The 20,807-nt window shown below is 50.8% G+C and overlaps 1 protein-coding gene across 1 annotated transcript; it reads right to left on the reverse strand.

Moving 5' to 3' along the window:
* Positions 1-1,264: 1,264 nt before the first annotated feature.
* HPCAL4 (hippocalcin like 4) lies at positions 1,265-13,201 on the reverse strand. Its single transcript, XM_019718783.3, has 4 exons — positions 13,021-13,201; positions 7,093-7,262; positions 6,597-6,812; positions 1,265-5,286 (listed from the first exon to the last, which is right to left on the reverse strand). Exons 1-4 carry the CDS (start codon positions 13,178-13,180, stop codon positions 5,089-5,091), a joined length of 744 nt encoding a protein of 247 aa, XP_019574342.2. The 5' UTR covers positions 13,181-13,201; the 3' UTR covers positions 1,265-5,088.
* Positions 13,202-20,807: the final 7,606 nt, after the last annotated feature.

Genomic DNA, 20,807 nt, shown 5'->3' on the forward strand with positions numbered 1-20,807 from the left:
CAGGAGACAGGACTCCGCATCCCCCGTGTGGTCTCAGCTGGGAATAGCAGCTCCAAGTTCTCAGACTTCTGAGTCACCTCACTAGTTTCATGGCTGCCCTGAGGCCAGGTCAGCCTCCTTCCTCTGTCCTAATTGCTTCCTGCCAAGGAAGCTGGCCCCCTCCTAGCGTCCTTGAGAAAGCCCTTCTAAAAGCAATTGAGCGTTTCAGGAGGAAGCAGGCAGCTCCAGCTGCCACTGGCTATCGGGACCCCAACCCCAGCCGGGAACAGTGTCTCTCTGGCTGTTGGAGAACGTTCTGAGAGAAACATTTCACCACCAACTCCCATCCCCATCATATTGGGGGTCTCTGGGCTGGGCTCCTGTGGATGGTATAACACGTTACGTGCCACACAACCTCTGACCAGCAGGGCAGGTGGGGCCTGAAATCCTGGGCACACTCCACTTGTCAAGCTGTGCATCATGGCATGACAAGGCTATATTTTGTTCAGAAGAAGGGATATATTTTTCTAATTAGCCCATAGGTGCCATCCACTGATCTGACTGCATACTTTGGGGGATACTTCCACTCAGAAGGGGCGCCTTTTCCTAATTTGTACAAAAGGCACCATATGGACCATTGTAATCCTGGCTCGTGGCCTTTCTCCCACTGCCCACTATGCACACATTTGGGTTTTTATGATGCCTTCCACTGGACAGAGGGCGAAACTAAGCCCCACTATCCACTGCCACTAGCTCCTTTCTGGGGGAACTGCTCTGCCCACAGACCGCAAATATCAGCATCTGGTCCGGCCATAGATGATTGGACCAAGGGGTCCCCCCAAAAAGCTAAACTTAACCAATCAGATTCTCTTGCTTAAGAACTGGAACTAGGAGACACAGAGGGGACTTGTCAGTCACCGGTGAGTCTTCACACAGAGGTGGGGATGGAGCCACTCTATACAGGAAAACCAAGGAAGTCTGAAGAGAAACCAAGGAAAAGAGCATAGATGCAAATACTGCCAAGGGCCTGAGAGCCACTGGGGCCCAGAGAAAAGAGAAGCCCCACTGTTAGTTGTTCATTTTTGATTTTCTATCTGAAGGGCCCTTGCAATCGCTTACGCCTTCCTTTGAACCATCGAGTGGGTCTCTGTTCCATGGAACCAGAGTCCTTGCTAGAACGGGGACCTCAGCCCCAAGGAGTTGCTGAGGTACCCCACTGTGTGAGCTCCCCTCTTTCCCCTCACCCCATCCCTATCCTAGCTTAGAGAATAGGAGGAACCCTCAACATAGTCACACCTTTTATTCACTGTCAGTGAAAAAAAACATACCACGTAGCACAGGGTTGCACAATGAGGGGGACACCTGAAGTGGGGAGGGGGCCATGCTGGAGAATGAGTTGGGAGGTCCCCCTCTGCCACCCAGACCCCCTCCTGCAGGCCTCCACACTCCTGGAGCCTCCACCAAGCAGGAAGGGCCAGACACGCTGGGAAGCCCAGTCCTGCCCCCACATTCTGGCAAAGGTAAAAGAAAACCCTGAAAATTTCAGAAAGAAAATCCCAGATTTTTCTGAGACTTTTCAATTGCAGGATTTGAATTATATAGTTTTCAAAAATCATGAATAAAATATGTAAGACATGTATTCTTGCCCCCACAGTGATCTCTAAAGTCAGAACAAAAAGCCTCACCCAGGGTGGATCTTCAGGAAATATTTGTTGCTTTTGCAAATTTTTACATAAAAATACTTACAGTGTCAGCTTACTACCCTACCTAGAAACCCCAGCGTATTCTCTTGTTCTCTCCTTCTTTCTCTGCAGCAGGATGAATGTCTACCTCTAGGGAACTCTGCCAGAATCAGGAAAAGATTCAGTGTCTTTGTTTATGCACTTCCTTTTTCTTAACTTTTGATTTAAATTAAGTTATATATCCTGACTAGAGTTCAAAGGGCTGGAGTGGCCATCTGAAGTAGCCCTTGCTGATGAGTTTTAGAGAGAAGAAATAAGGGGCTCATCAATTAGTCCAAAAGTTTGAATGAAGACAGAATACAGTTGGAAGGCAGATTCTGGAAACTTGCAATTCAGAGTTGCTGCAAAGATACAGAACTTCAAGGAGAACTTGGATATGTCAATGTTTTAACTGTCTGTATATTTTTGAGTCTATGTGATCATACTTCAATCTCTGCTAACCTGGTGCCCTGTGACAAGTCCCTCTCAGTTGGGGCAGAGAGGGGAGGCGTGCGTCTCCTCTCACAGCATGGCCAGTGCTGTACCACAGGAGCTCCTGAGAACACACACAGTCCTTGGGACGTCCAGGAGCATGTGGGAGTAAGGCCTGGCCTGCCTGTGGCTCTTCCCATCAGCTAGATGGTGGTCCTGGTTCCTGGCCTGGCATTATGTGTTCAACACTGCTGGGCTGTCTGAGGATCTTTGGCCTGATCAGCAAGTATCACCCAAGGGTATGTGTCCAGGAGCTTGGAGTAATCAAATATGCCCTCACAGGTAGGACTTGCCTACCGGCTGGGAAAAAAACACACACAAACAAACAAAAAAACAGTTCTCTTAGGGAGAAAGGTGATGGTAAAGACAGAGCAAGATGCTTCCAGGGTTTTAGTCAGAGGCCGCCTAGCACAGCACTGACCTGTTAGCAGAGCTGCCCAGAAGCAGGAAACAAGATGCTTGAAAATATGGGGACTTCAACCAAGCTCCTGATTCTTTTTGGAAGACCACAGCCTCAGAAACTTCTTAGCAGTAAGCTTGTAAAAAACCGAAACCAACTTAGCTTGCCTCACAGTCAACCTCCGTACAACTCAGTCAGAGAAATGAGGAGGGAAGAGACTCTTAAAGAAAGAAACACTCTTAGAGCCTTAGGGTTCAAGGCTCGGCACTGTGTCACCTCCTGACTGTGCTCTTGCACAAGGGACCCCCCTCTGTGCCTCACTTTCCAAGTCTGGAGAAAAGGAATGAAAACCTCCATTTCCCTAGGCTATGAGGATAGAATGAGATGGGGTAGATGGCAAGCCTTTGAAAGCCATGAAGTTCTGTATGATTGGGGCTTAAGTTAGATTCGATGTTTGGGAGATAGGAAGCCCACTTTGTAAAAAGCCTCCACGGGAAGTGTCAGCTGACTCAGGCTGTTGAGTATCTGTATCCATGGTGCTGACTGGCAGCACAACACACCCAATGGCCATCTCCTGAGAGCAATGGAATATCCTTTGAGGCATTATTGGATAAAAACCTGCTGGTTATTGCCTGAGGATGTGAATTCCCCAGCCTTACCATGTGGCTGGTCACAGGCAGGATAGAAAGAGAGTGGCCACCCAGTGGCCTGGCTACCTCCAAGGGCAGCAAGAAGGAAGGTCCAACAGAGTTGGGGAGCAAAGGTCAGCATCCCCATGAGTTTCTACCTACAGAGAAGGAGGACAGGTGAACACTCAGAAGTAAGAGGCATGCTTCATTGTTTTCTTACAGATACAATCCCACACCCCCCGACTCAGCAACCATTCCCTGCTCCCACCCTTCCCTCACAGCACCTGTGTACGAGGCTGTTTTCACCAGTGGTTCAAGAGGAAATCAGCTGTCACTGCACATCAAAGCTAATTTCTGATCACAAGTACAAGAGAAAGTAAAGTGAAAAACTTGATGAAGAAGCAAGGTGAATTTTCTGGCAGTCAAAGCATGCAGCTATATAGCTCATGGATCCAAAAATCAGAAAGTAGACATTGGAAAGCAAAGCCAGTGCACTTGGAAGACGATGAATCACCTGGCAGATTTAGGATTTGGGGTTAGAAAAAGCTTTTCAAATGGAGCATGCCCACCACATTTTTAGGCATTTGGTCCATAAATGCAACCTGGCAACCTAAACAGTGGCCAGGTGGTCCTATTCTTTTAGCTCCTTCTACTTCTGTAGTATTGAAAGGACAAGCCCATCCTTGAAATTAGACCAAATCCTGAAAGGAACTACTAAGATGTGGGAAATACACTGTCTCACTCTCGGCCAATCTTGTTTTTTCTGTTTCAAAGTCAGCACCTAATCAGAGTAAGTATACAACAGAGTTGCTTGCTGAATTGAAAAAGATCATTAAAGAGGAAGCAGCAGAAGTTGCTCATGGTGACAGCTCAGGATTTAGCCTGATAAGAAAAAGTGTTATCTGGTAAATTTGGTGGTACTTTCCCTTTTTCTTTTCATGAAAATTAGCATTGTCTATATTCCTTGCATCATTTTACAAAAAACTAAGTAATATAAAGTATATTTTAATACCCTAAACTAACAAAATGACTTTAGCTCTTTTAAAGGGTACTAAAAAAATAAGTATTACATAAACTTCAATTTTTCTTAAAACTTCCACTCACGTGCTTCCTAGACTTCCACTTTCATTTCATCCTTCTGCAGTTCTGTGTGGAACTCAGTGGAAAGTTCCTCTCAAACTGACCAGCCTGGCCGCACCCTCTGCTCAGCTGTGTTCAATGTCCCCTTTTGAGACTGACCACTGGAAGTCTGCCTCATACTCTACGAGCTTTCAGAGGGCACAGAATGTGCTGGCAGACTACCATACCCGTAGCGCCTAGAGGTGCCTTACGTTGAACAGGTGCTCAATAAATGTTAGCTGAAAAAGGACTGAATGAACGTTCTAAAGGCTGGGGTCAGAAGGGCCAGGTACAGTTGAGGGGGTGGGCAGAGACCACCTTTAAGGGATCTGGGTCCTCAGCAAAGGACAGACTCAATTTGGCCCTGTAACTGGGGTCTGTGGGGCCACATCCTATAAAGCATAATGCCAGGAAGAACAGAATTTCAAAGCAGAACCCCAGCTCTCCTCCTTAACCCTGCCTCTAGAGGCAAAAGCCACCTCCCCTATGCCCAGTGGATGTTGGTTCTGGGCCAAGACTGAGGGTGGCGCTAGACCACAGGATACCTCAGGATCTGTCTCTTTTTCAGAGTGAAATGGTCCCTCAAGGATCTTGATTGAAGGGAGCAAAGGCTTGGACAGAGGGTTGGGTGGGCCAGAGAGTGAGGTTGGAGTACCTCATCCCCTGGGGAAGGGCCAGCCAGAGAGGTCATGGGCTTGGGAGGTGGCCGCGCCCCTCCTGGCCAGGGCCCCTCACCAGCCTCTGCTCTCTACTTCTGCATGTCACACTGCAGCAGGAGCACAATGGATGGGTCACTCTTGGCCGCCTCCTTGAACTCTTCCAGAGTAATCTGGTCATCCTTATCCTGGTCCATCTTCTTAAAGATCTTGTCCACGCGCTGCTGCGGTGTGAGCCCGTCCTGGTTCATGCGCATCATGATGACGGTGCCCACCATCTTATAGATGGCCTGGTAAGGCAATGAGGAGGTGTGAACACTCACACAGGGCAGGGAGGATGGAGGGTGAGTGAAGGGGCGGGGGTGGGCAGGGAGAACACTGGGAGATGGGGAGGATACTGGAAGGTCATGTATGGTCATTAAGACTGGATATTTAATGAGCTTCTCACACTAACATGTGTAAAACCCAACACTTCACCTCCAGCTTGGTGCCCCCCCTGCCCCCGCCCCAACATTTACTGTCTCAGTAAATAGCAAATTCATTCTTCTAGTTGTTCAGGCCAAAATCCTGGATGCCATTCTTGACTCCTTCTCTCTCGCACCACATCCAATCCTTTAGCAAATTTTGTCAGGCCTAATTTTGCAATAAATCCCACATCCAACCACTTCCATTGACTGTTCCTCCATGGCTCTCCCTTCCATCAGCTCCTGACTGAGCTGCTGTGGAAGTCTCGTAACTGGTTTCCCTGCTTCTGGGGCTCTCCCACCCCTTTGGTCCATTCTCCACACAGAGAAGAGAGCCCTTATTGGCTTCCCATCTCACTCAGAATAAAGTCAAGTCTCTACCCCAGACTACGAGACGCCAAATGATTGGGCGCCTGGCTTCCTATCTGATCTCCTTCCTACCACTCTCACCTTGCTCACTTCTCTACCACCCTGGCTCCCCCGACCACTCCTTAAACACTGCAATCACAATCTAACCTCGGGGTCCTTGCATTTATTGTTCCCTATGCATAGAACACTCTTCCCCAGACATCTACGTGGATAGCTCCCTCACCTTATTCAGGTTGCTGCTCCTATTTCACCGCATGAAAAATTACTTTCCCTCCATTGCTCTCTCGCCCTGTACATTGCTCTGCTTATCTTCTTCATAACATTTACTGCTGACATAGCATCGTTTTGTTGTTGTTGTTTTTAAATTTTCTCACTAGAACGAATGTCCCCTGAAAGCAGGAACTTTGAACAGTGCCTGGCACGTGGTAGGCAGTCAATACATATTTGCTGAAAGAATAAGAGAACTTAGGCTCTGGAGTCAGACTCCTTGCGTACGACTTGCTGCGCGTCCTCATCTGTAAAAGGAGCTTTCTGACAGTACCTACGTCGCTGGGTTGTTAGGTAAAGCACTTAGCACAGAGCCTGTCCTACACTGAGCCCAACCGATCCCGGGAGGCGGGATGAGCGGAGATGTGGGCTGCAGGGAGGAGGCTCCTGAGGCCCGAGAGGAGGGTGGCTGGAGAGAGCGGTGCCCGAGAAGGCCCGGCAGGGAAGATAAGGGGCGCGTCACCCTAGCACACCCGGCCTCTCGATCCGCCGCAACGCACCTCAATGATCTCCAGCATCTCCAGGCGCGTGATGCGCCCGTCGCCGTCCAGGTCGTACATCTCAAAGGCCCAGTTGAGTTTCTGCTCGAAGCTGCCGCGGGAGGTGACCGAAAGGGCGCAGATGAACTCCCGGAAATCGATGGTGCCGTCGCCGTTTTTGTCGAAGGTGCGGAAAGCGTGCTGCGCAAACTTGGAGGCGTCGCCGTAGGGAAAGAACTGAGACAGGGACGCGGGGCATTTTGGCGCGGCGACAGCCTTGCCCTCCCGGCCAGTCCCCCGGCGTGCCTGGCCCCGCCCTCGCCCGCCGGCCCTTCCCCTGGGGTGCCTGGCCCCGCCCCCGCCCGCCCGCCGGCCCTCCCCTGGGGTGCCTGGCCCCGCCCCCGCCCGCCCGCCGGCCCTCCCCTGGGGTGCCTGGCCCCGCCCCCCCGCCGGCCCTCCCCTGGGGTGCCTGGCCCCGCCTCCGCCTCCGCCCGCCCGCGGGCCCAGGCCTGCCCACCTTGATGTATAGCTGCTGGAACTCTTCCAGGTTGAGGATGCCGCTGGGGCAGTCCTTCAGGAAGCCCTTGTACCACTGCTTCAGCTCCTGCTCGCTGAACTCTGTGTTCTGAACCAGGTCCTCCAGCACCTCTGGGGCCAGCTTGCTGTTGGTCTTCCCCATGGCGGGGCCTGGAGGACAGGCGTCTCCTTCAAATTGGTCCAGGGCAAGGCCTTCACCTCAGCAGCGGTCCTCCAAAGACCCCGTAGGACAGGGTTCCCTTTCTCCATGACAGCCACCTCCCATAACAAACCCCACATTCCCACCACCGGGATCCCTACTTCTGCACCAGGGTGGGCCCCCCACCTCTCACCACCACCCTCAACAAGCCTCATCTTCCTACAGCTGGACTCTATCCTTCACCACATCCCTTCCCATAGGACCTCCTGCCTCTCCTCCCTGCCCCTGTCCCCCCACCAGCACAAGGTGTGTGTGTGGGGGGTCCCTTCCCCTCATTACCCTCTCCCATAAAAGGGCCTCCACAGCAGGCCCCTCCCCTGTCCTCAGACAGGTTTTCTCTCCTGGCACCCAGGATCGCTAGCCTTCCGGTTCTCAGCTCTCCTTGTCACTGACAGGTACCGAATGCTGCAATCTTCATCCTCTGCTGTTTACACCTTCCATAGCTCTCCCCACCCATAGAATAGAGTCTTAATTCTCTCCTTGCTATTCAGAGCTTTCGCACTCAGCGCCCACCTGCCTCTGCAGGCTCCTCTCCTACTAGGGACCTTCACGTGTGCCCCTGGCGCCATCTCCCAAATTCTTCCTCAAGGTCTTACAGGCCACCCCAACAGATTCTCTCACTTCTTCCTCTGTACTAATGGAAGTCCTGGTTGGTAGCACTGATGACCCCCATTACATTCTGCTTTTCATTAGTTCATTCATTCCATGAGCATTTATTGAGGCTGACTGTGTGCTAGGCCTTGTGCTAGTGATGGGGATAAAGTAGACATGAGCCAACCTTCAATAACTCATAATTGGATCAAAGAAGTAGATGGCTGATTACCAAGGGCTTTCAATCCATGCCAAGGAGTTTGGCCTTTACTGGAGGGGACAGAAGCTCCTGGGGTTTTAAAGCGAGGGCTAGGAAGACAGCATTCATTCCACAAACACTTACAGAATGCTTACAATCTAGCAGGTCCTGAACTAGGTACTGGGGACCCAGAGAGAAGGAATACATTTTAGAATTTTTCCTTTGGATACAGTGTGCAAGATGACTTGGGTGGGGGGAGGAGGGAGAGCAGAGAGGGGCCTGCTGCATAGTTCAGGTGAGCGACGATGACACCAGCATAGGGTTGAGAAGTGATGGGGAAGCACTGAGAGATGTTAGGACAGAGAACTTGGTGACTGACTGGATGTGGGGTGAGAGGGACAGAAGAGTTAAGGCAGATGCTCAGATTTTGGGCTGAGTGCATGGAGGTGGTGTTGCTGAGAAGCAAGTTTGAGAATGAAGAGTCAGTCCCCAGCTGGAACATGAGCCCTTCAGGTAGCCTGTGCCAGAGGAAGTGTTTGCAGAAATGGGGGACAGTCCCAGTACCACTTCTCCAGGAAGCGTGGCCACAGTGAGGCCCCACCAGGCCCTGAAAGCTGGGTGGACACTCTTGTCTGAACACTATGGGAGAAATGTCCCTACAGAGCTTGAGTTTTCCAGGACATGGCCTGGGTGGTGACTTTGACATGACTGGAGTCTTTGGAAGGGCACCAGCCTCCAACCCCAGGGTAGCCTGTCATGAAGATACTCTGGAAAAGGAAGCCCTCAGGCCAGCAGAATGAATTCCACTTCCACAGCATCTCCAGGCCAGTGTGGCTTCTAATCTTTACTGCTGGAAACGCCCTAAACAACCAGAGATTGGTCTGCTCCATGCCCCCTCCCTTATTGCATGACCTCAAGTTAGTTATCGGATATCTCTGGGACTCAGATTCTTTCACTGGGCCATGAGGAGGATCAAGAAGCTGGAGACGACATCTCCCCCCACCTACCACTCTCAGAGGATGTAGAATCCTATATGCCCCCAGGAAAAGCAAGGAAGGAGAAGGCATGCCATCTTCAGGAACCAGGAACTGTGGGGTCCAAACCAGTTGCACTGGAGCCAGAGTCCAGCATGCCTCTGGAACTCGTGGGCAGAAAGAGGCAGGCTCCAAACCCATCTGTGCCCTCCCCAACTCCAAAGCACACTGAAGGCTCACCGTACAGTCAAGAAAGCTAGAGAGCCCGGAGGTGGAGGTGTCTGACGGGAGAGGCAGAGCCTCTTCCGCTGTCTGCTGTGGGATGTGCCTGTGTATGTGTGTGAGGGGCGGGGTGTGGGTGGGAGCACGTCAGTGTATGAGACTGCAAATCTGTCAGAGCACCAGTCTTTGTGTGTGTCATAGTATCTGTGTGGCTCTCACCTTCTGCCCCCTTTCTCCTCCCTGCCGTGTTGCCTTCCCACAGTTCTGTCTCCTGGGGCCATACCTATTCCCTGCTCCCATTTGGTCCCAGGTGCACTGAGGACTGTCTCCTCCTTCATTTCTCCTCATTCCCTCTACTTCTCTGAGATCAGCAGGTCAAAGCTGGCAATGCCCTTTAAGATAATCCCCTTATTTTAGTGAAAACCCAGAGAGAGGAGAAAACTGGCTCAGAGTTACACAGCTGGTCAGTGGAAGGGTCCAAATGAGCACCCAGGCTGAATCCATGCCATTGCCTGGTCCATCCTCTCCAAATACTGGCTACTCTTGTCCAGTACAGGCCTTCCCTACTCCTGCCTTTCGGGAAAACCATAGCTCCGATCTCCCTCTTGGCCTCAGTGGGACCTTCTTGCTGAACTCCAGGCCATGGTGTCTGATACCCAGGCAATATGCACCCCTTGGGGTAGCCCACCAGTACTTCTAAGTACAACCAGACTCATCCTCAACCTGTGGCTGACCTTCTCTCTCCATCGCCCTTTCCTTCCCTCCCTCATCCAGGGGGAAAATGCCATCTTAGCTACCTTCAGTTTTCCCCTCCCTTTTTCCTAGGTCCAACTTGCCACCAAGTCCTATTGTTCCTTCTTTTAAAGAGCTCCTGGAACAGTCACTGTGTCTTCTCTCTCTCCATAGTCGGGGCCAGGGGCACAGCTAAGGAGGCTGAAATACAGCTGGGGAACTGCTTGCCAAGCTATGCCCATGGGCTCAACTGCCTCAGACAGAGTGCCTTTCTTCCGATTCCTCTGTTTCGAGGGAATGTCTTTCCTGCTTTTGCCCAGAAGTGCAATATAGGTTAGAGATGGCCCACAGGCCCCCCTTAAACTCCAGAATCTCGTGTCAAGGTGCTTGACTGTCTAGCCTTACCTCCCACTGCTTCCTTCACAACTGTGTACTCCTTTGAAGCCAAGTTTCTCACAGCCAGAACCTACCTCACCTAGTGCTTAGCTGTTTTCCTCCCCTAATATCCTCTCTTCTCCCCTGGGCTGACACAGCTACAATCAGCCTGCAGGCCTGACTGAAGCCCACTTCTTATGATCAGCCTCTCTCAGCCTGGACAGTGGACAGTCAGCAGCATGGCACAGTATTTTGGGATGAGTAGACCCTGTGAGACCACGGAGTTGAGCCCCATAAGTATGTAGACTTCAACGCCCTCTGACCCTCACCTGATGCTCTAGAATTCTAGGATGGAGACTGATTTGGAAGAGGCCTTTGCATTAAACTTTTGCCTGACCCTCCAGAAAAGTTCTCCAGGTCTTTTTGCCCAGGGCAAAGAGCTTATCCCCTCCCAATATGACCCAGTTCTCTTTGGGGCAGCTCAGACAGGAGACAGGTATTTTTCCCATTGTTCCTAACTTTGCCCTCTTGTAGCTGCCCCAGCCGGGTTCCCACTCTGCCCTCTGTGGCTGCACAGAACCACCCTGCAGAGACCTAAAGGCCATGCCTGGAACCCAGCAATGTTCACTGAATGTTCCTTGGTGGATTACATGAGAGGGACAGAACCCCCTTCTTCCTCTGTGGAATGGCCTCAGGCTGTTGTTTTATCTGTATTCTCCTGCCATTGCATCCACTTAAGGAGAAATAGAAGCCAGACCTGGGGAAAGGAAGGGTTCACCCAAGGTCAAGTAGAGTCCATCAGCAGCAAGACGAAGGCCAGAATGCACTGAGGGCATGTTCAGTTGGCGCTGTAGACCAGCTGACCATGTGCAGGCTCCTCTGCTTACCTCTTGAGGGCTGCCCTCCAGCTGTGAAGGAGCTGGCACTGCCCCATACATAAAGCCGCTGCCCCTCTTTACCCAGAGGCTTCTTCCAGAGGGCAGGGCTCAGGGTTGTGGGCTTCAAATGGGGAGGTGACAGTGAGGGTGGGAGGGACTGAGGGATGCAATAATCCCACACCTCACCCAGCTTCAGAGGAGCTGGTGCTGAGACGGTTGCCATGGTGACAATAGCTCCCTGGTCAGGAAATTTTTCTCTCTTTCCTCTCCTCCCTTTGCTTTCTCCAAGCAGCAGCCATAGCGGCAGCAGCCACGTCTTCTCCCTCTCCTTCTTAATGAGAGGCAGGGGATGATAAACAAAGGGTGGGCCCTGTTGGCCACCTTCAGCCTGGAGCTACCCATGGCATGTGGGCTGCTGGCCTAGGAGGGACTCCTAATAGCTGTGAAGGGGCCCAGGCCTGGAGAGTGTGTGGGAGGAGATGGTTTGGATCTAGGCCTCGTTAAGGAGCAATGTCCCTTCGCTGAGGACTAAAGCCCCTCAGGCCTCCTCTCTGAAATATCTTCCTGGTTCAGGGAAAGAGAGAACGAGTCCTGTTTTCTCAAAATCATCCACAGAACCAGAGTGTGTCAGCTTTGGAAGTCTGTTCAAGATCACCTCATCTAGTCTCCCCTCTGTTCTGACCCCTTCCCCATTTCATGAAGTATCAGAAAGGGAAGTGACTTGACCAAAGTCAGACAGCACTGAGGCAAAAGCAAGATTTGAACCCAGCTCTTCGGCTCTCCAGGTTCAGGCCACCTTAGGGAAAGGAGTGACAGTTCATACAGAGGTTTGGCACAGTCCCTGCAGAGCAGCAGGAAGATAGGAGAGAGGGAGCAATTGGGTGCAAGAAGGCCAGAGAGGGTACAACTTAGAAAGACATTTGAGAGGTAGAATGGGAGGTCTTGGTGCTTCGACTGTGGGGGGTGAGGGGAATGGAAGAGGCTGGGCCCTTGGCAGCAGTGACTGACAGGTATGGGTGGTCTCCTGGGGGATGGCGTTCTTGTTTCATCCTCCAGCCAGGATGAAAGAGGCCAAACATGGGGCCTCTGCCTAGCACTAAGACCATGGGGAGGGGGCGCTGTTGAGAAAGTGTCATGAGGGGGGGGGGGGTGTTTGGAGGGGAGCTTCTTCCCTCCCCCAAGTATGCTGTGAGCTCTGTCAGCTTGAGGGGTGGGAGGAGAGGACAATGTGAAGTGGGAAGGGGCTTTCTGTGGAGGTGGAGGTGGTCTTTGGAAGCAGGGACCTTGTGATGTGAAGTGTGTTGAGCTGCTGCTGGTGCTGGATGATGTGGGCAGGGGCCATCTCTGGACGTGGGAGGTTGCCATGGGGCTGGGTGGACTACCTATCTCCAAAGGAGGAGGGAGACTAATGCCTCCTCTAGCATGAGCATCACACTTCCAGGTGTGTGTGTGTGTGTGTGTGTGTGTGTGTGTGTGTGTGTGCGCGTGTTGGGGGCCAGAGCAGTGGTTGTTCTTACCTGAGCTGGGGGTAAGGAGGCATCTCTGTCTCCTTTCCTGCACCCATGGGGCCTGGACTTGGGTGAGGGGTTCCCTGGCCAGGAGTGGGCCCGTCAGATGCTGCCACCTATGGCAGAACCAGGGGTCTGGGAGATGAATCAGAAGGGGCAGGAGACGAGCATAGGAATGGAGAGTGGAGGGGAAAGGGACAAGGGCCTCCTCCCGGCCCTTCCCGCGTTACCTGAGGCCGCTCGCCGGTTTGCTGGATGGCTCCGAGCCTCGGCGGGCCGCAGGGACAGAGATTGGCTCGCGGGCTGGCGGCCAGGTTCTCCCAAGTCCGCGCCGGAGCCGCCTCCCAGTTCTTGTATCACTATGTCTCTCGGAGGAGACACGATTTGCATAAGCCCCGCCCCACCCCGGGCAGATTGGACGTTGATTGGCTCCGCTCGGGCAGAGTGGCAGGCGGGGTCTCAGGTGGGGACCGGGTGGCCAGTGAGACCCGGCTGCGAGAGCGCGCCCCGCCTGCCTTCGCTGACATTCCCGGAGTCGCGAGGAAGGGGGAGGGCTGTACCCCCAACTGTACCCCGCCCTGAGGCTCAGACCCCAGGCCACAGTCTGGGGTGAAAAGTGTAAACGACTGAAGTGGATTCGCAAAAACAACCGCACGATTACTATGGAAACGGGAGAGCCACAGCCGAGTCTCTAAGCCTTCCCTTCCTGGGCCCCAGCGGGGGTGGGGATGGAAGAGGGGATGAGTCACAAGATGTGACCCCCTCCATATCCCACCCAAAATTGGAAGAAGGCGACAAGGAGCTGCCGAGGAGCTGAGTGGGGGAGGAAAGAGATGGGGTGGTCCACAGCTCACACCGTCGCATCACACATCCCAACACACCCACTCCCCTCACGCGGTGGATGGGAAAAGAGGGTGGATGGGCGCCGAGAGCGCAGTACGGATGGCGAAGTACCCACTCTGTCTGGTTCCACACTAGTCGTGGGCTCTTTACAGCCCCTAATTCCAAGCCCTCCCCAGCCTTCCTTATTTATCATGGACGCCCCCCATAAGGCTCCTCGAGATCTCCCCAGAAGGATCCCTCTGCCTACCCCATGGACCCCTCTATTCCCCACCCTCCCGTCTTCCCGTTCTGTAGACGGAGCCGGTCCCTAGCCGCCGCCAGTCTCCGGCTTCGGATGTTGACACAAACCCGAGGCGGTTTATACTGAGAAGGTCTGGAAGGTTTCAGGGCCCCGGGAACACCTCCTCCTCGTCCCATTTGGGTCTCCCCAAAGCTCGGCTTGGCCTCCCCGACTGCACTGGCAGCTGAGAGTTCCGGACCCAAGGCTGTGGGAAGGAACCCTTTTATTCCAAACTGGGGGCGAAAGGGGAGCAGACAGCCTCGGGGTGGGTCATGTGCAGTGGAGGGACTTCTAGGCATCTGTCAAAAGTGTGGCGGGGTGTCTGAGGATTGGTCGAACGGGAGCGGGGATGCTGAAGAGGGGGGGGAAGAGGAGGGGCTTCTGCTGTGGGAGCAAAAATTGAGGTGGGCGGGGCAACGGGGGGGTGGGTGGGCGATGAGGACCCACCTGCGAAGAGTGGAGGCAAGGCTTCTCTGGCTGGTCCTAGAAACTCCCAGCAAACCTCGCTAGGGAGGAATCAGAATTAGTGGATCTCTCTCTCTCTCTCTCTCTCTCTCTCTCTCTCTCTCTCTCTCTCTCTCTCTCTCTCTCTCTCTCTCTCTCTCTCCTTCCTTCCCTCCCTCCCTGTCCCATTTTCCTGGCTGCAGGGTATGTCTTCTCTCTGGGGACCTGGCAGCATAAGAGCACTACCTGGACCTCTAGTCAGCAGGCATATCCCTGGCCCCTGTGGTTGATGACTCACGAAGGACAGGTGTTTGAAAGTCCTGACTCTGCACTTCCTGAGCACCTTCTCTGCTCTGTGCCCTGGAGACCCAGAGATGGGCAAGAACTCATTCCTGCTCACAGAGAACCATAACCCAAGGCAGGAGGAAGTGAGGAGAGGCAGCAGGGGTTGCTGGAAGTGGTACCTGAAACTGTAAAAAGGTTCCCATCTTTGCCAATGACACCACATAAGACCGTCTCTGGGCCTCCCAGTCTGTAAAACGTGGGAGCTAGTAGAGGAGGCCCAGGAGAGCAGGGAAAGAATTTCAACTAGCAGGGTGAAGAAAGGCTGTCACCCTGGACAGAATGATGTGGGCATGAATCTGACCGCGCCACTACACTTGTGAGCTCCTTAATAATAACTAACATATATAGAGAAGTTACTTTGTGCCAGGCATTATCCTAACACTTTATACATATTACTTAATTTATTCAGAATAAGCACGCTATGAGGCAGATACTATTATTACTCCCATTTAACAGATGAGGAAACTGAGGCTCAGAGCAGTTAAGCAACTAGTCCAAGTTCATATAGCTAGTAAAGATGCAGAGCTGGGATCTAAACCCAAGCAGTCTGGCTCCAGAGCCTACACTTCTAGCCACCACACAATACTGCCCCCCTTAAGATACTTTAAGTTCTTTAGGGGAAAGACCTTGGATTGGAATATTCTTTCTGATTCCCGAAGACATTAGAAAGGCAAAGCCCAGCCTCCTGGGGACAGCTTCTCTGTCTCAGGTGAACAAGACATGGGATTCTAACAGCAGCAGTAGAGCTGGCAGTCGTGAACACAGGGAGAAGCCCTCCTGCCCTGCAGGGTGCCAGCCAGTGCGTAGCTTCTCGACTTCCCCACTCTAGGCCCTGGAATCTAGCATGGGATCCAGGAATCCCAGGTAATCAGGAGAAAGAAAGTAAGGGGTGGTTTGTGAAGCAGGATATATTGGACCTGCCCTGGCTCTTTGAACCAGGCAGGACCACCCAGGCAGCCTCACCCACGAATCATCTCAGGGCCTGCGAGTGTACCTGAACTGCCAGTTGTAACCCATCTTCACCTGCTCATAATACTTGAGATGCTGATCTTGACCCTGCCTCTGCTCTTCAGGTTTGACATTGATTGATCGCTTCACTATATACCAGACTCTCTGCCGAGCCCTTTATCTGCATTATCTCACTTAATCCCAGAGATGACCACTGCCAGGGGTGATATTAAAAATATCTAACAACCCTGTTCAGCACGAGCATTACCAATCAGAATGGATGCTGGGCTTAGTGCTAGAGCAAAGACTTACCGTGTTTCCCTGAAAATAAGACCTAACCGGAAAATAAGTCCTAGCATGATTTTTCAGGATGACATCCCCTGAACATAAGCCCTAATGCATCTTTTGAAGCAAAAATTAATATAAGACCCGGTCTTATTTTCGGAGGTACACGGTAGTAGGTCTCTGTTTTGCCAAGAGTTAACACTTTAGTTATTGGATCAAGAGGAGCAGGCAGGAGAAAAACTAGAGAGGTGGGGGCCCATGGGCTACTACTACCGATTTACCAGTCAATTTAGAAGTATTTTAGTATTTTAACAGCCAGTTCAGCTGTACCAGTTCATACCTGAATTTCAGCCCTGTTATTATTGCTTTATTTCAGCCCTGATATTATTGCTTTATTTCATGGCAGTGGATGGAAGCTCAGAGAGGTTAGACAACTTGCCTATTGTAACACAGCCTGTTAGTGACACAGTTGGGACGCCAACCTAGGTCTGACTCCAAAGCCCACAATTCTTAACCACTGACTGACCTGTGTTCCTGGAAAGGGGCAGTATACAGAAAAGAGCTGGGGTTTCCATTGTTCTGCAGCTAAAGGCTGAGCCAGAGGGATAAGGTTTAAGTTCTGGAGCTTTGTTGTGGCCTTGTTCTCAGGCTTGGAGCCTTGGCAACACCTGTTCCACACTGTTGAAAGAACGGGCCCTGTAGAATGAGGGCAGAGCAGGCTGCATGGAAGAAGGAAAGTGTGGTTGTGCGGGAAGCCCTACAAAGGGGCACAGAAGGAATTGAGGGTTCAGTGAGGGCAGAGGTCTGTAGGCAGTGGCCACTTCGATTTGCTTCAGCAGAGTGTTAGCTAGCTTTCTTCCCCTCTGGGTCCTGAGCAGTGCCTTTATGATGGATAATGCCTTCCTGACTCCCTGGCTTTCCTCAGCCTTGGCGAGTGCAGCCTGGTGACAGCTGGAATTCCCCTGGGTCCTAGATATTTCACAGTCTTCTTTGTGGCTGGGAGAGAGTGAGATCACCAGCTTTGGGCTTCTTCCCTTTCTCCTATGGCTAAGCAGGATTTTTGTTTCTTTAATTTTCCAAAGTAGAAATAATCTTTTGTGGTTTTTTTTTTGTCTGGTTAATACATGGTTGCTTAAAAATTGATACAGAGAAAGTGGAAATACCCCATAATCCCTTTCCTGAGCATTACCTGTAGGGGACCTTGTGTTTTTGCCCGCCCTGCCTTCATTGCCCTCCTGCCGGTGAAGCCCTATAGTGTAAAGGGTTAAATGCACAGACTCTGGAGCTAGGCTACCTGGGTTTGCATCCCAGCTCATCACTTTCCAGCTGTGTGACCACAGGCAAGTTGCTTTACCTCCCTGTGTCTCAATTTCCTCACCTGTAAAATATGGATAATAATACATAGACACAGATAATAGTTTAGTGGTTGCCAGAGGGTAAGGGGGGTGGGGGGTGGGCGATGAGGGTAAGGGGGATTGAATATATGGTGATGGAAGGAGAACTGATTCTGGGTGATGAACACACAATTGGATTTATAGATGATGTAATACAGAATTGTACACCTGAAATCTATGTAATTTTACTAACAATTGTCACCCCAATAAATTTAATAAAAAAAAAAAAATATGGATAATAATAATAGTACCTATTTCAAAGGGCTACTCCGAGGGTTAAAATGAGTTAATAAATATGCAAAGTGCTTAGAACAGATTTTGCTTCGGGGGATTACCCAGCCCAATTGTGTACAGTGTAGCTAGGACTATCAATCCAGTTGTCCTGCCTTCCCATGGACAAGGGTTGGGCATGACACTTAAGTAAGGCTAAGTAAACTCTCTCTTTTTCTCATTCTCTCTCTTTCTTTTCCAAGTTAATCTGAATCTTGAATAAAGTGACTCAAGGGTAGTTATCACTGGTTTATTCTAGGGCAGTGCTCTGATGACACTGTCCATTCATTTCTGCTATCTGAATTCCCAGGGACCACTCTGGTACATGTCCTGTCCAAGACCTACTTCTGCTTCTCCTTTGGTTCTGTGAGCCACCTCACATCCCTACCCCAGCATTTCTTTTCTCCTTTCCTTTCCTTTCCTTCCCTTTCTTTTCCTTTCCTTTCCTTTCCCTTCCCTTTCCTTCTCTTCCCTTCCCTTGCCTTCCCTCCTTCCCTCCCTCCTTCCTTCCTTCCTTCCTTCCTTTCTTAACTTATCTAGAGGTGATTTCTGTTTGCTTGCAGAAACCACATAGGAGTTTGGCATATTTCTCTATCACTTATGACACTTGGGTGCAAGTGACAGAAAATCTAGCCCACAACAGGTTAAGCAAAAAGAGAATAAATATAGTGACTCAAGTAAGAGAAAACCCCAGGAGTAGATTGAACTTTAGGATGGCTTGATTCAGGAGCTTAAACACCGTGATTAATATGTGACCTCTTTCCAGGTCTTTGCTCTTCTATGTTGACTTCATTCTTAGGCTCCACATAAAGGCAGGAAACCTGCCAGCATCTGTAAGCCAACACACCCTCAGGTTAGAGGCCTACAGAAAAGGAGAGAGCTGCTCTTCCCCAGCACAGCCAGTCACCATCCTGCGCTGGTCCTCATTGGCCTTATTTGGGATCTATGCTACGCTCAGAATCAATCACTGAAGCAGGAAGATGCAGTGCTCTGATTGCCCAGGGCCGAGTCACTTGCCTACCTTAGAACTGAGACAGAAAGTCAACTCCTCCCGAAGCTTGTGTACCCAGAGTAGGGAAGGTGGGTGTTCCTACCAAGGATGGCAGAAGTTCCTAAATTATAAAAACACATACAAGTATACATATGCTGACAGGAAACAGAGGGCATTCAAAGAGATAACTGAAGATAGGTCAAGGAGGGAACTATTTACACACATATGGGGAGAGTTGAGAGAAATCAACAAAGTATTGTCAAGCACCCTGGGGCTAGCACCAGTGGAGGGCCATTACCCCCCCCCAGGCCTCAATGGAAGGGGGCACAGCAGTGAGGGGGGAGCCTTCCAGTGGGACCCCTGGCTTTTGGTAAGTGAACACAGCCACTGCAAACATGTGGCCTGGCAGGGAGAGACTAAGGGTGGGTGGAATAAATACCTTGACCTCCTCCTATTCCCATGTGTCATTCTCCTATTCCTGTTTCTATTGGCCAAACCCAACTGGAAGTCGGAGGGCAAACAAGCCCAGGTGATGCAGTTCACAAGTCAGCTTCCTGGAGCAGCACAGAGAGGGTAGAGGGTGGAGGCAAGCAGAGTGAATAGACTATATCTATTTCCAATGGGAATAGACTCTAGCCCTATCTCTATCCCTAGCTCTATACTTATACCTATTTCAAAGGAGTACTCTGAAATCTATCTATATAGACACACATATTATATACATATATGTACATAATATTCCAATACACATATCTATTCAAGTACATAGTAAGAGATTCATGGGCTAGTTAGAAAGCCCTTGGACAAGTTGCTCTTACCTCTCTGCAATTCAGTTTCCTAGTCTGCAAATGGGAATCATAAAAATAACGACTTGTTGTATGAGGATTCAACAAGAATAAAGTGCTTAGCAGAGTGCCTAGCACAAGTAAGAAGTATATTCACATAAATATATGAATCATGGTTAAGGTACTATATTAGACAGGGCAAAGGTTAAGCTGCTGTAACAAACAGATCCAAACATGTAATAACTCCAATGCAACAGAACCGTATTTCTTGTTTATGTACAGTCTAGTGTCAGGTGGATGGGTGGCTCTCCTTATAGGGATTTGGGACCAAGGCTCCTTCTATCTTGTGGTTCTACCATCCCTTGGGGTTTCCAGCCAGTGAAAAAGGAAAGAGGGAGTGGAGGAAGCTGACAGTGGCTCACAACACATACTTTCCTATTACAGGGAAAACAAAAATCATTCTAGTATTTCAAAGAGGGAATTTAATACAGGAGATTGGACACAAAAGTGTTAGAAGGGCTAGAGGAACAAAACACAGACTACGCAGAGATTTCTAATTAGAGGAAGCCACTACCACACCTAGGCTGAAGGGGGCAAAACCAGAAAATGATGCAATCCAGAGCCGATGCATTGCTAGGTCCACTGGAGCACCTGCTGCGGCCACCATTAGCACCAGCACTGGTGCCCAGCAGGAAGCCGGGAGCTCCCACTCGTGCGTGCTGCTGCTGTTATGGCTGCCGGAGCGAGAATTCGTGAGCGCCGTGCTCTGAGGTTGCTATAGTGCCCTCCCCAGTCATGGCCTGTGGAACTGCTTGAACAGGAACACATGAGCCTACACTCACCCACTCTGTCTGCTGCTGTCGCAGCTGCTGCTCCTATCACTTCTGGAAGACAGAAAAATCGCTTCTCCCTTCTTCCTTCCCAAGTCCCACCAGTGCCTCTCATTGGCATAACCTAATGGGAAGCCAGTTTAAAGCAATCTGGAAAACAATGTATAGGCTCCCAGACCCTTGCTATACAGACGAGAGCATAGCAGGATGAGAACAGAGTTGAGAACAAGCAGGAAAGTGACTGGTCCCATAAGTTCAGAGTACTGAAGATTGTAGTTCCAGCTACCTTTCTGCAGAGTTTGCTGAGAGGCTCCACTTCAAAACTAGCCCAAGGAGCATAATCTCAATCTGTTGAGATTTTGCTTCCCAGCAATTGTCATCAGTGTGGCTCAAATAAACTCTTATAAGCTTAAAACACACACACAAACAAACACTAGCCCAAGAATCTCTTACCCTTCCACTAGATTTCTATACAGAGGACTGAGACAGGAGGAATGCTATGCCTGTAAAAGCAGACATACTAGTCTCTCCGCCCATTCCCTGTAGGTGTATTCAAATGGTTCCCTTCCCCAAAGTACTGGCAGGGGGACCCCAAAGGATTA

The sequence above is a fragment of the Rhinolophus sinicus genome, chromosome 14 (assembly GCF_057876585.1).
Source record: "Rhinolophus sinicus isolate RSI-liver-muscle chromosome 14, RSI-T2T, whole genome shotgun sequence".
NCBI lineage: Eukaryota > Metazoa > Chordata > Mammalia > Chiroptera > Rhinolophidae > Rhinolophus > Rhinolophus sinicus.

Coding starts and splice junctions, on each gene's coding strand:
- HPCAL4 (XM_019718783.3), bottom strand. CDS start 13,180: ATGCAAATCGTGTCTCCTCCGAGAGACATAGTGATACAAGAACTGGGA. Junction 6,813..7,092: donor TCCAGCAGCTATACATCAAG/GTGGGCAGGCCT, acceptor TCCCTGTCTCAG/TTCTTTCCCTACGGCGACGC. Junction 5,287..6,596: donor AGATGCTGGAGATCATTGAG/GTGCGTTGCGGC, acceptor TTGCCTTACCAG/GCCATCTATAAGATGGTGGG.